The following is an 18,168-nucleotide window of genomic DNA, read 5'->3' on the forward strand; positions in this document are numbered from 1 at the left end:
GTTGACTGAAAGCTCTCATTTCTTGCGAACTTCTGTATTCAACCCAGTTTGCCAAATGGGTACTATTTTCTTGAATACACCTTTAGGGATCCAGTGCAGGGGTAAAACATCTCTGCAAGCCAGTTTAAAGTCCTACTACCCATCTCTGCACCCTTGCAAATGCGATGTTTTTGCAGGGGATTGGGCACAGGACTGCTTGTAAAGACAGTGGGCACTGCAAATACATGATTTATATTCCAAGTCTCTGGAGGAAAAGAGGCAAAGAAAACCTGAGTATGCAGCCTATTTCGCTCCTGTGTCCCCAGAAGCACAGGAAGCTGCTTCGTAACCAGTCTCATCACTAGGACATCACCCTACAAAATAGGCCATATGCCCCAGGAAGAGCAGGTGGCATCCACAACACTGTGTGTGTTATGGTGTTTGGTGAGGTCCTGTGCACAGCTGCAGGGGACCCGGGGTCCAGGACAGAAGCTCTTCTAAAGTAGTTCCACACAGTGCACAACCACTGCAGTGGTGCATAGCTACAATTAAATCAATTTACTACAGACTTCCTCCTCTCTAGATCTTGAAACACCTATCTGAGCCAAGCTTTTTCACTTATTTTACTTATTTTACTTATTTACTTATATTACTTATTTCACTTATTTTACTTATTTACTTATTAATTAAATAAGTAAATGCTACTCATCTTAACTTACTGTGTATATTTTTCAGAAATGTTTTGCCTCTTCCCAGAAATCGTCTTCATCCAAAAGCAGTGAGTAATTAACATTCTTTTATAGTGGCACATTAAACTTAGGCTGTTCTGTGTGTTATATATATAAATAGATGGGTACTTTCTATTATCTGGATTAAACAACAGAAACAGATGACTCTGAATGTCAGATGGATCTAATATTATAATTGTGGCTATTAATCTTTTGGTCAAAAGAGGTACATTGGACATCTGTATTGATCCAAGAAAAACTTCAAATGCTTTAAGGGATATATGTCTCAGTCAACAAAAATAGTTTCTTGTACTAAAAAATACCAGTTGAACTCCAGGAACTTTACCTTCTGTAGCAATTGGCAATTTTGCCCAATCTGAAGCACCCTCCTTGAGCCTCACTCCTCTCAGATGAATGATTAACACTTTTGGGGGAAAAAAAAAAATCCTTCTAAAATGTCAGACTGGGTAGTCTGAGTAACCAATATCACTAGAAAATGCAGTCCATGAAGCAGTAATTACAGGCTTTGGGTTCCTAAGGCTTATTTAAGTCATTCCTCCTTTTCTACTCTTGTCCCCAGTCTGTCCCTTCCACTGTGCTGGAACAAAGGTTTTTCTGAAGCAAACCTCTTGGAAACTTGTCTAACTGCAGCAAATGGGCAAAAGCAAATGCATAAAAGGTTCTTCTTCAGACACATTAGTTCCATAAATTGTTCTGCACCACAGCTCTCCTAGCAGTTGTGCCAGCACAAGAGAAGGTATGCATGAGGAGCAAACTACCAAGAAACAGGGTGACAGTAACTGCATCAGCATCTGTGCCAAAAGCTATGTGCATCAAACCCTGTCCCAGCCCAATGCTCTGAATTGTCCTTAAGAAATAATCAGTCTACAGATAACTACATAGAGAAATTAAATGCTTAAAATTAGCAATTTGGGGTCATACCATAGCATGAGATGTTAGAGTAACATAATGCAGGTAGTATACGATCATCTTATGCTTTTACTTTTTACTCTGAATCCTTACGTTTCTAGATATACTGGGGGGGGGGGGGGGGGGGCGGGAGCCCCACCTCTACATACAACAGCAGCAGCAGCATCTTAGTTTCCCTACCAACTCATCACAACATTCTTCCAATTTAGATCTCTATCGTGTAAGATGCTGAACAATTCCCAAGTGGTGTCAAGTGCAAGCTTTCTCTTTTATGAAATGGTTTGATTTCTCAGTTTTTCTTACCAATATAAGATTAGGGAAAAAAAATCCTTCTGAAGGAAGAATGTTGGACAGAAATTCCACACTCTGATCAGCACTAACAAGAATACTCCTGCATCAGAACAGACTCAAGTGCCATACTGCAGCTTAAACTTCTCCATTAATTAGTTCTCAGAGGTTACCTCTGAGAGACTATCATTTTGCTGGGGCCACACACCGCGTTAGTTACGGCACCAAGGATGGAGCTCCCAAACACTCATCTGTACAATGGGTGTATTCAGCTCTCAGGTACTGGCAGTTACCTGGTTTGGCACAAGAGTCAGTCTAAGAAAGAACTACCCAGTGTAGCCCAGATTTTTAGGTCTTTGCTTATTGTGCAAGAGACCAGCCCTTACAGTTTTAAAGAACAACATAGTAATGAGCACGATGTTTGTCCAGTGCTGTGCCTTTCCATCCCTGACTATGCACACTGACAACGCAAAACAGCAACTGAAACAGCTGTTAACTGTTCCCATTCAGTCCATTCTCAACACTAACCAGCCCTGATCATGTTAATGGGGCTCTAACTCTTGTTCCTCTCAAAGGCCTGGCCTGATGTGGGAGCAAAATTTCTCCACATCTCACTCCCTCAACTATTGGATGATGGATTACACCTCTCCAACCAGAGAATGGATGCATTTGTGACCAACATTAGTGAAAAGCTATTAACTGGTGGATGAAGATGGACAAATTAATAACTGTTGCCTCATTGAAAGATACGTGTCATATAGGAATCGGATTCCCTAAAAGACAAGAAGTGTGGAGCCAAAAGAAAGTACCTCCAAAAGAAGCTGGGAAATGAGTTGGATCACTTCAATTCTAGGATAGTGAAAAGACAGTCTACTCGGTATCCTCCGTTCAGCGGAAGATGTGTTCTTAGTATATTCAAACCTGCTGCAAAATTTCTGCTTTCCAGCTCAGAAATGAAACATGAACCAAAAGGTCTCGCTGCAAAATTCAGGGCCAGTTTTCTCAATACTACAAGCTATCTCAAGGTTATTAGAATGTTCAAAATTAGATTGATGTTTGCTAAAATTTTTCAAACACCATCATAAAAGCTGATGAAAAGTATTCTGGAAATTATACGCATTCTGTACAAATATTTCTTTAAACATTACTAGATTACCAAAACCAGATTATTTATGCACTTCTCATTTAATAATTCCTTTTTTAATTGCTTCTTATCAAATCTAATACATTTTTCCATTACAGGATCATGAAGCAAACAATAATGATGAAAGTAAGTATTCTGTACTGAAAACACGGCAATATGAGAGAGATTTGTTGTCAGTATGTCACTGGTAAAGTTTATCTGTAACAGCCAGCAATAAGCAAGAAATGTTACTGAACTGTTTTCTAGTGTAATTGGAGTGAAAAAAATATTAAGACAAAAATTAAACAAATGGATATTTTTTACTTTTATGATATTAACACTGAAATAGCAGTGAGGAAAATCTACTGTTCAGATACAGCTAATACTGCATACTAAATGTGTCATTTGCATCTCTAGATCATAGCTTCAATAATACACAAGAATCCAGACCTCCCACTGGGGCAGCTCCATCTCCGTTACCAAGGGGCCTGTGAGTAAAAAATAATAAAACTAGTTCTTTGATGGGAATGGGGTTAATGGGTGTATTAGGAGTTAATTCCTATCCTAGCTATGGCAATCAGAACTCAGGAGTAATTTTTATTGCTGTTCATGAAAGGCATCCTGACTAGGTAAAGGCAAGCTATTATTTCATTACTTCTGGAAAAATACTGGTTGTATACTAGTGGCATTGCCCTTCACTGCTTGCCACTGATGGTTAGTCACATAAAGCAGCAACAGCACTCTTATAAATGCAGAAAGTTGTGGGTTTTTTCATTAAAACTCTTCTGCCCCACCCAAGTTGTCATCTTAAGTATTGGACAGAGTGTAGCTTCCTTGCATAGCATACGTTTCTTTCTTGAGTATGCACATTACATGATACTTCTTTTCTCTTCTCTTCTCCCTTTCCTTTTTCCTTTCCTTTCCTTTTTTCCTTTCCTTTTTTTTTCCTTTCCTTTCCTTTTTCCTTTCCTTTCCTTTTTCCTTTCCTTTCCTTTTTCCTTTCCTTTCCTTTTTCCTTTCCTTTCCTTTTTCCTTTCCTTTCCTTTTTCCTTTCCTTTCCTTTTTCCTTTCCTTTCCTTTTTCCTTTCCTTTCCTTTTTCCTTTCCTTTCCTTTTTCCTTTCCTTTCCTTTTTCCTTTCCTTTCCTTTTTCCTTTCCTTTCCTTTTTCCTTTCCTTTCCTTTTTCCTTTCCTTTCCTTTTTCCTTTCCTTTCCTTTTTCCTTTCCTTTCCTTTTTCCTTTCCTTTCCTTTTTCCTTTCCTTTCCTTTTTCCTTTCCTTTCCTTTTTCCTTTCCTTTCCTTTTTCCTTTCCTTTCCTTTTTCCTTTCCTTTCCTTTTTCCTTTCCTTTCCTTTTTCCTTTCCTTTCCTTTTTCCTTTCCTTTCCTTTTTCCTTTCCTTTCCTTTTTCCTTTCCTTTCCTTTTTCCTTTCCTTTCCTTTTTCCTTTCCTTTCCTTTTTCCTTTCCTTTCCTTTTTCCTTTCCTTTAACTGCTACAGCTATCCATTAAGGAGATGCATCCCAGATGCACCCCATCTTGGCCAGAAATATCTTGGGAATCAATGAACTGATGCTTAGTTGCTCAATGAATTCATGTATCTGCTAAGTAACCATGTTCTTTTTTCTTTTTCCTCCATTCTGCAGAAAGAAAACTTCTAATGCAGTAAATTCACCAGTAAGTTGACTTGTAATTGCATAATCAAATGATAATTTTACAGGTGATATTCAATTTATTGGAAAACCTAATTTTATCATGAGCTTGGGTACAACATAAATGCATAAAAAAAATAGGGGAAAGAGAGAGTTCTAAAGAGAGGAAATATCTGGGTTGTTGTTTTATGAACTAAGAAGCAGTGAGAAAGCTGAAGTAGAAAATTTTAGTAAAAAGATGTTTGGATTCAGCACTCTAGGCTGTAATAATAAACAGTGCAAGAACTGAATAAAATGAGAAATAAATGGGAACACAGGCCAGTCAGAAGTAGTCCCTGAAATATACAGGGCTGCATATGGGGAACATGGATTTATTGTAAGAGTGATAGCTCAAGAAAGATGCAGGATTTTACCAGAATTTGTCAGAGGTTTTTCAGTAAGTATTTCATCATTAGAAAAGTATCCCAAAACCTCTTGAGGGGAAAAAGCAAGAGAACTGATTGAAATTTTCAAAGAAATTAATTTGAAAAATGTTTCAAAACTGACATTTTATTATCATTGTTTCAAAATAAAAAAAAAAATTGGAACTGGAAGGTTGGGAGAGTTTTCACTGTGAGCTAAGCTAACAGTTTAACTTTCAGTAAAAAGACGTGTTCAGATATTTGTAAGCATAGCTTGACAGAGATTAACAATCAAATTTTGATTTGCAAGTATATGATATAGACTCTTCATTTTTGGACTTGAGATAAGAACGAACCATTTGTTACACCATAAACTTACTGATGGCACTTTTTTTAAAAAAAAAAAAAGCACGCATCTCTACATTTTATTTTTGTTCATCTATTTATATACACAAACTGGGATTCTTGCCAAATCTACTCTGCAAAATCCCAGACTTCAAAGTCATACAACTAGAGGCTCTTCACAGAATGGCTATATGCCTACCTCCTAACCCCTCCAGGATGCTGTCAATTCTAAATATAAACTAGTTCACAAAAAGTATAAAAAGATAAACATTTGCTGTACAAGTGACATGCCATTTAATATTTGGTCTCCTTCTGTTCTATTGCAGAAACCCTGTTTACCTGCCAGAGAGACCTTAACTGCAAATGAAGGTAAACTATCTTTTTCACTACTGTGAAAAAGTTGACATTTATCAGAATTTTATTTTCTTTTTATTAAAAACATGAAACGAACAATACCACATTCAATTTATTCTAGGTTTTTGAGGGGGGTTTGGTTTCAGCAGTTTCAAGCTGGATCTGGCCAGCCTTAGTTGCACTGAATATCATTGTTCTCTAAAAGCAGTCACAGTAAAACTATTGAGGTTACTGGCAGGGTAACGTACGGCGTAATGGACCAGCAATGTGCCATATAGCCCTCAAAGTGCAGAAGGGGGAAGGGAGACGAAGCGCGAGCACATCATTCTGAACTCAGCAAGAAGCACCTCACACGGAGCCAACTCCTGGCAAGAGCCAGTCCCTCGCACAGGCAGAAAACACGTCTTCGCCTCTGTGCAAGGCAGCAGCTCCTCCAGGCAGAAACTCAGCAGGAGCTGCTGCCTAGCACAAGGGTAAGATGCAGCCCGCCAGCCGCACCTCCTCCGGCTGAGCTCTTGTAGGCAGCCTGTCCCAACGTCCTCCCCCGTGTCGCACAGCTCGCCGCTCAGAAGGCAAGTGTCCCACTGAGCTCCTGCAGGCATTCAGGGTCAGCTATCTGCCTAGAAGTTTGGTGGTATGCCACTAGTCAAGAAAGCAAGCCGCAGGATGGCAAGCTGCCATGTAAGGAAAAACCCCAAAAGTTTTGATAATAAAAGAAACCCTCCTTCAACTACTGGGACTCCCTTATCTGGGACAATAGATTTCTGAAGAAATCTTGACTCACCATTTGTTTTCCCAAACTACAGAAAAACCTACACCAGCAGAACGACGACGAGGGTCCAGCCAAGAGCTTCCGCTTCCACCCCTTCCAAGTGGTGCCCAAAAGTAAAATCCCTTTTCATCATCTTCTGAATATTTCAATGCACCAGCTCTACTGCTTGATCTGAACACAGCTGTGAGAAGTTCAAAGGGGAGCACTGTCTCTGCAGCCTTCTGTCGCTTTTTGAAAGTCATGTTTGTTGAAGCCTCACAGTAGTAAAAAATAAAACATGGCAAATGCATCCAAACACTATAACCACCACCAAAAAGCATGGGAGGATATAATCTCCAATTAGATGATGGAGATTTAAACCAGATGTTTAAAATCCTAATTGTCAATGCTAGTGGGATTTTTTTTTTTCTTAATACACCTGTATCTGGCCCTTATTTCTCAATGGACAAATAGACAAGATGGAACACATTCTATTACTGCATGCTTCAAATACACAATTTTAATATTTTCAGAACTGGGTAGATTTCCTCACACCTTTCTGTAATCTCTTGATATTTATTTCAGGCCTCTGCTCCAAAAGTCCTCAATTCTGCCAAGTAAGTATAATTCAGATTTTGAATTAAAATGGGATTAACTTGTAAATTCAAATTAATCTCTGAATTAAGATTATTTCAAGATGCCATGCATATTCATTAGCTTGCAATTAACATTCTCTGTAATGCATACAAAGAGCAGATTGAGTATCTAGGGGCTTAGCTCAGCTAGTAAAGTTAAGGGAGTGTGTCAGGTTTATTGTATAAATCGATGGAAACTGGGTGCTTCATTCCCATTTGCGACTACTGGAAATTTCTGTCTAAGGCAGTTTGGGTCAGTTCTTCCCATCATAATAAAGACTTCCAATCTTCCTTGCCACTGAAGAACCCTAACTATGACATTTCTGGGCTGTTCCAAGCTTCTGTTGCCTAGTGTCCAGACAGAGTATTATTGCATCCAGCAATTTATTCTTTCTTTGGGGGGGGTGGGGGGGTCAGGGAGAGGTATTTTTATAATGGCAAATGCTGAAGCTCTTCTGTAAGGAGTATTTTCAAAGAGGGACTTCATTCACAGCTAAAAACAAATTAGGTAATACATATACAAACTCTCTTTGCACAGAAGTGCAAATTAGATTTAACATTTTTCTAGTCTCTTGTTAGCAGACACTGGTCTGACCTTTCTACAACCCCTTTTCTGCACATACTTCGCTGAACATATCTTTCACACTGTACATAGATGATGAGAATTGCACATAGAAATCTGCATATGGCGTAGCTTAAACTTATGTGCTGTTATTAGTACTTCTCTCTATCTCCTGGAAATGTTTGCTTGATGTATGTTACAATTGCATCTCCTATGCTGTGGAAGTGTAATAATGGTTCATATTCACACAACAGACTGACGCTTTCAAGTTGGCCTTCTGCTGTCACACAACTGATGTGCTTCAACTTGTAGCATAAATTCTTACTAAACCCTAAAGTGATTCCTCTTAACCTATTCTTCGAGGTCATCTGGTGCTAAATGATGCTCTAGTAAACTTTCTTTAACACACTCTTATTCTGTGCCAGGTCCAAAAACAACTTAATCACAGATACATTTGGTCTCAATCACTAATGTCCCTCCAGCATAACCTGCAATCTCTTCCTTGTCACCATACAAGCTTAGTGCTTTTATCTTCATTAAAAAGTACTCATTTCCTGTATAGCACGGTATCAAATACTCTACTGAAGTTTAGAGTAAGTACAGTGTCGTATTCCCTCTTTGTAGAACTAATATTTTACGAAAGCACTATTACATTTTATCTACTTCGGGTAAATTTCAGATTTTCTCTTGCTAGTTGTACCTTTTTCTCCAAATCTTAATGTTCTTTCCTTCAAATTGTCTTCTAGGGCCTTGTGTTCTGTGGAGTCAGACAAAAAGATCTGTAGTTGCTCAGGTCACTTTTTCCACTTTAAGTATAGCAATTATGCTAGGTATTCTTTAACTATATGGTACCACCCTGACTTGAAATTTATTTAAAATAATTGTTACAAGCCCTGTAATTTTGTGTGCCAGTTTTTAAAATTTCTGAGATAAAGATTATCTGGGCCCACCAGTTCAATGTACTAAACTATTTGAGTTTTGCTTCCACTTTGGTTGTAGAAATTTCCATTTTGACATGAGAACTACTACTGGATTAGTATCTAGATTATCTTTTAACACCAATAAAATTCTTATCGCAGACAGCCCCATTTCTCTTTCCTTTTTACACAGCTAAGGAAACTCTTTATTACTTATTTTAATTTCCTTTTGTAAAGTCTAATTCAGCCTGACTTCTGGCAATTCTTACTTTATTCATACAACATACTTTATTCATACAACAGCTTTTGCAGCTGGTCAGTCAAAATTTGACCAAAACACCAAAATTCTTTATATTGAATAGCCTTCTTCAGATGAGAAGGCTATTCATTCACTGAGAGCTAGAACTGCTCCTTACAATGTCTCCCCTGTATTTGGAATGCAGCTTCCAGACAGTTGCATCTTTGCTATAAAAGAAGTTCTAAACCTACTTCACGCAGGTGTCTTTGAGCTCTCCAGTCCAATTGAATTTTTTAATTCTGAGTCACTGTATGACCTCCTCTGTAACATTCTTATCGCTTTCTGAAACCAAAATGTAAATCAGATTTATATTAGTGAAGAGTTGATAAAGCAGTCTGCAAAGTGTCATGTCCAGGAATAGGTGAATGCTAACAATCTTAGTAGCATTTTTTTCTCCCCAATAAGTAAAACACAAAATAAAACCTCACATAATAACAGAATAAGTTACACTCAACTTTCTACAGTCATCTACTCTAGTATAATAATATTGATCTCTAGCCAATTCTAATCACAAGTACCTATAGCAGACACCTATGCTATCTTTGTTTTACCAAAGATTATTTTACCAGAGAACACTTATTTCCTGTATTTCTATCATATCGCTACTATGCGACACTACTCAACCATTTCCCTTCTAATTTCTGAAACTTCAACATCTGTATTCCAGCCCTAATAGCTATTTTCTGCTATGAAGCTTAATTATAATTGTAATAACAAAGCATAATCTTTCCTACTAGTTCTGCTCCTCTACTTAGCAGCCTAGACTTCTTTCACACATACACAAACATTTCAGTTGGATTAAATTAGTGGAAAAATTACCTCTGAGCTACACTTGTTTTCCTGACTCCCTCACCTATATGACTACTTCTCACACTGGACTGAGCGCTTTTTGCATTGTGTTCCTGCATTTTCTTTATCTATTGCTACATTGATTCACTTGGGCGGTGTTGGGTTTTTTGCTTGCATTTTCGGTCTGGCTCTGGTTGTTAACCAAATGGTTGTTAACCAAACTGTTTATAAGCAAGGCTCCTCTTTTGAGCAGGCAAGTGTCCCAGGCACTTATATAGGCATCAATTTACAGTAGATAGCTTTCTCAAGTGTTTACAGATCTTCCAAAGTCCTTGTAACAAATCAGTTTCCTACAGCATAACAAACATACTTTGAAAACTTATACATGTTGTTCTTTCTCCTTTCTAGAAGTGCCAGAAGCTGCAAACCGTTCCCTGGGTACTTCCCCTCACAGCAGCATTTCAACTATTTCAAGTACTGCAGACCAGGTATGACATTAGCTAAATTCACATTACAGAAATCTTCTTATCCTATACTTTAAAGCAGTACTTCTGCCCCTACCCCTTTTCTAAATAAAAATCATGTTCCTTTTGTGGAGGGCATCCATGTCCCCTTTTGCAGTGAAGATTTTCTGTAGCACAAATAATCTGCATGTTGGCTTTCATACAAAAAAATGTTTAGAACATATACCATAGGAGGGCTTTAATAAACTGTAGAAAAAATACATAAATAGCATTATACCAAACCTTGGCACTCTACCAGTCACTTTAAACAAAATCCAAAAAAGCTTCTTAGTTTCAGGTCTTCCCAACTCCCCAGTTCATAATATTTTGACATCATTTGAAACAAAGAAATCTGGGGTGATGTATTTAAGTCTAGCCTTTGATATGGATGGCTACAAAGAATTTTTCATTACCTGCTTTTTTCTAACTTATAGCTGTACATACCGTGTCCTGAAAAAAAATGTGCGCCAAGCAGATACAATGAAGCCCTCTGCAGCTATTAGCATTAGCCTGCAGTGATGTAATGTGCTAGGAAATCCCAGAAATTTGTAGGAGGAATCAAGGATGCTCTGCTGACTGGCCCAAGACAGCAGGATGCAGAGGGTAGAATCACTTTCATGAACACTGCCCTATTCGTTGCAGTTTGGGGTGCCACCAAGTCTTAGCAACAAAGAAAGTCACTACTGCGAGGATGCTGTGATGCCTACAGGTTTTAGTTTCTCCCAAGTCCTACTGCTTTCTGTTCCTTCAAACAGACCCCTTCTCATTAACAGTTAATACTGTCAGTTTTATGACCAATTCTTTTTTCCATGTTTTGTTGCAAGATTAAACTTTGAGTAATCTAAGCAAATGCAAAGTTATTTTAATTTCAGTGCTATTCCCCTTACTCTCATTTTGGATGAAGGGAGACTACAAAATGCAGGAAGCCATTCTTATTAGCCCAGTAGTCACAAACAAGGTAAAGATGGTTCTGTTGAGTGCAAAACAAAGGCCCTATTATGCAAAGCCAATAATATTAAATGTTCTAAAGCCTGACATGACAAAGATAATACAACAGTGAAGAACTCAAAGGACTTGAAGTTCTGGAAAAATTTTAACAGTATGTCATACTGGATATTTATGATAAAAATTTCTTTCAAATAAATAATCCAGCAGACACTAAATAAACAGCTTGTAGCAATTACATTTGCAGCTTTTATGTAACAGCCACGGGCAAAACCAGAGCATAATAAAACACACATTTTATTTAAAAAAAAAAAAAAAAAAAAAAAAAAAATATATATATATATATAAACTGTTAGCTAGTGTTATTTTTCCCACCAATCATGTACAGTGGTATCATTTTCTATAGCATCCTGCACAATACAGGTGCTCGCAGACATGATTCATGCCCATAAGGTTCATTATTTCTTTGATTCCCATCCAAACTTCAGCAGCCGCTCTCTGCTTCCAGATTATAGGCCACAGGTAGTGCTAGAAGAAAGGTTGGGGGTAGGTGATTCCTTGTTCTGTTGAACAAAGATTGGTTCACTGGACTCACTCACTCTTAAGTGGCTGAGTACCTTGCATACTTGCAATTCCTCTCATACTAGCTTTTTCCAATGAATAGCGTGACTGGAGAAATACATGGAAGAACTTTGGAGGTAAAGTTGTATGTTATGGCTTAAGACAATCTAAGAATTTAGTGTAATGTCCCCAAAATGGAGGCCTTGCTCTCCTCTCACTGTCAACTCCCCTCCCAGCCACAGGCTTCTCTGGTGTTCCTCTGATCCTGCAGTGGGCTGAGCCAACTCATTAAATTGACAGAAAACCAACCTGGCAGTCAAACACAAAACAAGACAAAACAAAAAAGGTAACAATTATTTTTTCTGCAAGATTACTAAAGTGAATTATCTCACCGTGGGATCAGATGAGCAATAAAATGAGTGCAAGGGAGAAGCCAAGACATTCCCTTTTTGGCAGAGATAAGCCAGCTGGACCAGCTCAGGCACAATATGCAACTTGATCTTTAACCTGTTTTGTACAAGGGTGACAAAAGCTTTTGTGAAAATTAATTTTATCATTAAGCTTGTTACTATGAAGTTGGAGCAAAACTGTTCAAATAACCCGGAAGGTTAAAGCACTGAGGTATTCATTACAAAATACTCTCAGCACTATTCCTATAGCCTCCCTATTCACTTAGAGCAAGAGCTCACTCTTTATGATTGCTGGTTTTATAATCTTCTAGTTCATCTTCTAGCTATAGAAGTCTGATAATGCATAGGTCACATGTTGCTTCTAATCCCTCATCCTGTCCTTCCCTTGAATATTTCTTTTCATACTTCTCTAAAATCCCCCTTACCTTTCCCCTAAGCTCCACTCCTGTTCCCAAATGTACACTCAATCCTGCATCATCTTAGTACCCAGTTTTCTACTTCTTCTCTTCTCAAATTATAAGCTCACTCCCAACTGCCATCACCTCCTCATATCTTTTTATCTTTGCACTTCTGCTATGAGAGTTTTTATCTTCGAAAACAGAATCCACCTATCTTCAGGGTGCCAATCTTTCTACCTTGTATCTTCAGGTCTGCACCTATGCCCCCATCCATGAAGTCCTTTGTCCCATGTTTTCCACTGGAAGAACAGGTTAAGTTCATTTACTGTAGAGAACACTGACAAGCATTTAACAGAACAGTGAGATGAAGGATGATCTTGGTGAGGTGTTCACAGGGAACAACATACAGAAATGAGGCACCCCAGAGATACATTATAAAATACAAGCTGCTCTTGTATTGTCACAGATGTAATCCTTTTCCATGAGCAACATGGTTTTATGCCTTTTAGATAACAGCATTGTTTCAAATGCAAGAATATAATCAGACTCAATCCAACAGAGAACCAGAACCAAATCCATATGTATTGTCTCAGGTGAAAGCACTGGGAGCTGAACTGTATTAGTAGAGGAAAGTCATTAACTATTCCTCTGTTTTGTATGACTCCATCCATTTGTCTTTAATAAAAAGAGCAAAAAGATGCATTTATCTAACCTCCCTGCTATCCAGATGGAGGCAAATCGTGACCATGTTCACAAATAGTATTAAATATATGGGAAACTTCACTCCCAAAGCCTAGATGCCTACGAAATCTGGACACTTTATTGGCTAGCCTACAAGCTGAGGAGCATTTAAATTGTTAATGGTCAATTTATTCCTCAACGTTTCCTGGACACTCTCTTTAAATTCTACTAGAATAGCTTCCTGCTTTAAAAATACCAAACTATCCTTCAGTTGAACCTGACTACTTTCCCCAGGGTATCTTTCTCTCTTCTGTCATATATCAGCCTTCTCTCACACATCTGGTTTTGACACACTAGTTTTTCTTTGCCCTACCTCTATTCAACAAAAACTGTGAGCTCCTGGCAAAGAATCTTCTAAATTCTGTGTTTTCTAAAGTGTTCTGCATTTGAGTTCTTCACAGTTGTCATTATTTAGCAGTAACTCCCCTGCAGGCCATATTCTTTATTATTATCATCATTATTTTACAGGTGAAACACTGTTTCTCTCTTCCTAGGATGCTGGTGTTCATAGTAAAGCATGGTACGCTGCTAGCTGTGATAGAAAAACAGCAGAAGATGCATTGTACCGATCAAACAAGGTAGGTCACTTTTAAAGAATGTCTATTTTATGAAAAAACTTCAAATAAAAAAACAATCAAAAGGCAACCAGAAATATTCTAAGAACATCAGTTGTATTGTGAACAAGTCAGAATACTGTGCCATGCAAATACTGTCAAACATGAAATTATTGTGGTGAAACTATTTAAATATGGTTTCCATCCCAAGACAAAGCTGCATTAATGTAATTACAAGACTGGTGCACTGCAGAGAGAGCTATTACAGACTAGAGAGCTAAGGAAGATCTGATAGTTCACGTGCATCCATTAAAACAGAAGCCAAAGCCCTGTGACTTTTAAATTATCTTCACCACTGTTCAGTGGCTCATGTAAAAACAGCTACTACTTGGAAAACCTGACGCTGCTATGCATTTTGAAATGGCAGCACTATGCACTTAAGTATTTGGAGAACCTGAGTTCTCTCAACTATTCTGTGTACAAAAGCTACTGTCACAGAAGGGAATGTAGAGTTGCATCCTCAGCAACAGGTACGTTTCCACTGTTGCCTAACTCCACAAACCAGGATAAAGGGGCAGAGCACAGCACACTGGGGTTATCACCAGTGTAGGCTACTACTAGTCAGTGAGCAGTCAGCAGCGGTAGGTGCTGCTCTTTATCAGAGTGCTTTTTATAGCTCTGGAGAAACAGTATCTCCACCTCTCACTGCCTTCTTGCCTATGTACTGCTACTGATAGCAACTTCATTTTCTAATAATCTGTTGACCCCAACAGACTGCTACTACCATGTGTTTATTTCTTCGTTCTTTCGCTGGTTGAAAGAGAACAGGTGGCAGCAAAGGTGACTCAAATGACACCTTTGTAAGCTACTGTTAGACAGCAGCAATACATGTTACTTCCCATCTCCTCTGTACTGTTTTTCTAACACGAGAAAAGGGTTTAATGCTAACATAGATGAAAAGATTAAGCTAAAACCAAACTAAGTTTTGAAAAAAATAAGCTGAATACACTTACTACTCTTCTCTCTCTAGGATGGATCTTTTCTAATAAGAAAGAGTTCTGGGCAGGATTCACGGCAACCATACACACTGGTTGTGTTTTACAACAGAAGAGTATACAACATTCCTATACGATTTATTGAATCAACAAGACAATATGCACTGGGCAGAGAAAAAAGTGGTGAAGAGGTAAGATGATGTGGTGTTTTTTCAGAACAGTTTTCAGTTATATACCTTTAATAAGCAATGATTAAGATAAATTGCACTAGGACCAAAAGGATTCTTCATGCATCAAGATAAAACTATACCGTATATAATGACTGATCAAGCTAGAGAAACTGGCATAACATCAGCTCCTGCATACCATAACTAAAAACCACAGATCAACTTTAAAACATACTCTTAGAACTGTTTTGAAAAGTTATCAGGATGAGAGCTGCAGCTGCTAGATAAATTCTCCAGCTGTTTATAGTCCTCTCTTCACCTTCTACCTACGACTCTAAGTTTCTTGGAAAATCATAAAGGAAAAACAGCCATGCTCAAAAAAAAACAACAAACAAACAAAAAAAACCCCCATCAACCAAAAACCTCTATCAAAAATGAGAATGACAATACCTTTTTTTGGTAAATCCTATTTTCACACAAAGAAAATGTTAAACTCTAGTTCTAGAGTGCAGAAATCACTGGTTGGCTATTATACCACACACATAATTACTCTGACAGCAAAACAGAAACTTGGAACACAAATACCAATAAAAACTGTTTGTTATAGCTGTATAGAGTAGGCTTTTCAGGGATGTGAAAGTAGGCTTGCCTTAGCCTAATTATTTCACTCCTAGGCAACAGTTTCAAGGTTACAGAATGAGTAACAGCCTAGAGCTCATCTGGCCCTCAACAAAGCGTCAAAAAGGGGAAAAAGAGAAAGATAGTCCAAGTTTATAGTATTTGGCCAAAGACAAAAAGGAAAAGCAACAGACCTAGCAGATTCTGGGTATTAATTTACAGTGACAGACATTAAAATTGCATAACCAAAACAGTTCTCGTTGATGGCTGTCTGTACCGTATTACTCCTGGAGATCACCGTCCCTCAAACTGAGGTGGCTGTACCACAGATGGAGCAGCTTCCAAACTGCCAGAGTCTGCAGCCTGGTATATATTAAGGTAAACTAAAAGTGGTGTCAGTTTATGCCATGTAACAACCTCTGTGGTTCAGTTTGTGTGGGTGGCAATCACAAATGGAAAGGAGCATGTGATGAGACAACTAGTGGCCATAGGTATCTTTCATTGTCCAAACTTAATCTGTTTAAGACTAGAATCAGGACTAAGAGCAGGATCAGTGCTCTTACTAAAAGGCAGAGCTTCTCACTTGGTAACAGTCATAGCTCTACTCTCTTCAATGGTGGGAGAAGCAAAGAGAAAATGATGCAGTGATTACAGTAAATACTAGAGCATTAAAGGAAGGCAGTATTAATTATATTTTGTTTTCTCTATCCAGCGCTTTGACAGTGTTGCTGAAATAGTAGAGAATCATCAGCATACCTCCCTGGTTCTAATTGACAGCCAGAACAACACCAAAGACTCCACAAAACTGAAACACATTGTACGAGTTTCTTAATCAAACTGACCTGCTAAAATGAAGACTTTTTTTAATAATTTCTTTCAACATCCCAAAACATGTGGATCAGGTATTAAAAGAAGAAAATCCAAAATGATGGAAAACACTCTTTAAGAGCACCTACTGCATAGTAAGAGATGTAGTTCATGAAGTTCAACCCCACATCACTTCTATCAGAAAAGCACTCATATTTAACACAAGCAGCCAAAGCAGATATATTCTCGTCTGTGATTTACATCCGTGACAACATGGGTATTCAACATTTATGTGAAGGACAACTGCATGCCACAGCCTGGTCCTTTGTCTGCTATTTAAAGATAGATTTCCTGTAGGACATTTTCACTTTAAAAATGCGAATACCCACAGTGATCTACTCTTCCCATTTGTTATGTTTACCGCAGATCACTGCTTTCAGCAATTTCTTTGTAAAGTGCACTGCCGCAGAAGCTAGAGCAACTCAACCTAAGGTACCGCTGTGTACAAGCTGAAAATAGGACTGTACTTCACGTGATAGTGGCAATAAAGCTGTCTGAATGTTTTAGATTAATGGACATGTGTTGTCCTTTTCCTCAGCTTTACTCTGTTTCATTAATACTTTTGTTTCTATTTTCAAATATGCAAATAAAATTAAAAATTATTGTAAAGTCAAGTGTACAGAAGTATTGCTGGATCACATTTCCTAGCATCCTGCCAGCAAGAAAACATCAATTCACTATCGTTGATGTGTTAATGTATATATTTGTATGTGCTCCTTTGCAAGTTCTGTTGTTATGAAAACCATCACTTTTTACAGCTTTAGTGTATGTATTTGGTTTAATATTTTGCAAATCTTTAGTCTTCAAATTGCCTACTCTTGGTGACCCAAGCATGCTGCATCATTGCTAAACCAACTACCCACTCAGTTCTTGCAGAATTACTGTTTACAGACACACATTTAAAAAAAACAACTTTCTTTTTTCAAGCCTGTTCTAGCACAGTGGGTTTCTTATCGTATTATTGCAAACAAGGTAATTTCCACAAAAGTTAGTGGTAAAAGTTAAATTGACAAATGCATCAATTGCTCCAATGAAAAACTTTTAGGAACAGTTGTTAATTAGTTTGAGGTGTTTGATTTCAGTGAACCTGAAAACTCATCCCTCTTAAAGGCATTTTCCAAAACTGACAGTCTGTGTACCTGCTTTGTTCTTTTTGTTCCAGATTGAGCAGTGTTCTCTAGGATTATCTGCAAGGCATTTAAGGCAAGATTGAGCCAAGACTTGCAAAGTTGCAGCAAATCACCTAGAGCTATGCTGTAGATATATTCTGCAACTACTTCCTTGTGGTTTTGATCAATTATTTCTACAAGTAATGCACCTGTCTTCTAGAAAGAACTGCTTACTAATATGATGAGTTCAGCATGTGGCTATTTACCTTGCTGCATCTCAGTTTCCTCCCTCTGCAACACCGATAATAACTTACCCCAGATGTGAAGCAACTGAGACACTGGCAAGTCAGAAACAATGTATACAGACTTTACATGAGACTGTTCACAATACTACATAAATGCTATCTTTAGTATCTATTGTTCAGTTGGTATTAATTAGTATTATACTAACACTATGCTTAGTACTAGTGTAATGCTTAGAACATTAAGACTGACAAGTCAAAGCCTCAAAATTAACAAAAATTAAGTTGTTAGTCTCTGCAAGCTTGCTTTACT

The 18,168-nt window shown here is 38.0% G+C and overlaps 1 protein-coding gene across 1 annotated transcript; it reads left to right on the forward strand.

The window, feature by feature from the left end:
• Nucleotides 1-714: 714 nt before the first annotated feature.
• Nucleotides 715-16,729, forward strand: LOC104616242 (B-cell linker protein-like; the record flags this gene model as incomplete). Its single annotated transcript, XM_010297178.1, has 11 exons — nt 715-757; nt 3,168-3,195; nt 3,466-3,538; nt 4,688-4,718; nt 5,766-5,808; nt 6,600-6,678; nt 7,130-7,161; nt 10,154-10,233; nt 13,798-13,881; nt 14,888-15,043; nt 16,350-16,729. Coding segments are annotated over 11 exons (769 nt in total), but the record flags the coding sequence as incomplete, so codon positions are not given.
• Between the last annotated feature and the right edge of the window lie 1,439 nt (nt 16,730-18,168).

This window comes from Phaethon lepturus, unplaced genomic scaffold (assembly GCF_000687285.1).
Source record: "Phaethon lepturus isolate BGI_N335 unplaced genomic scaffold, ASM68728v1 scaffold34890, whole genome shotgun sequence".
Lineage (NCBI taxonomy): Eukaryota > Metazoa > Chordata > Aves > Phaethontiformes > Phaethontidae > Phaethon > Phaethon lepturus.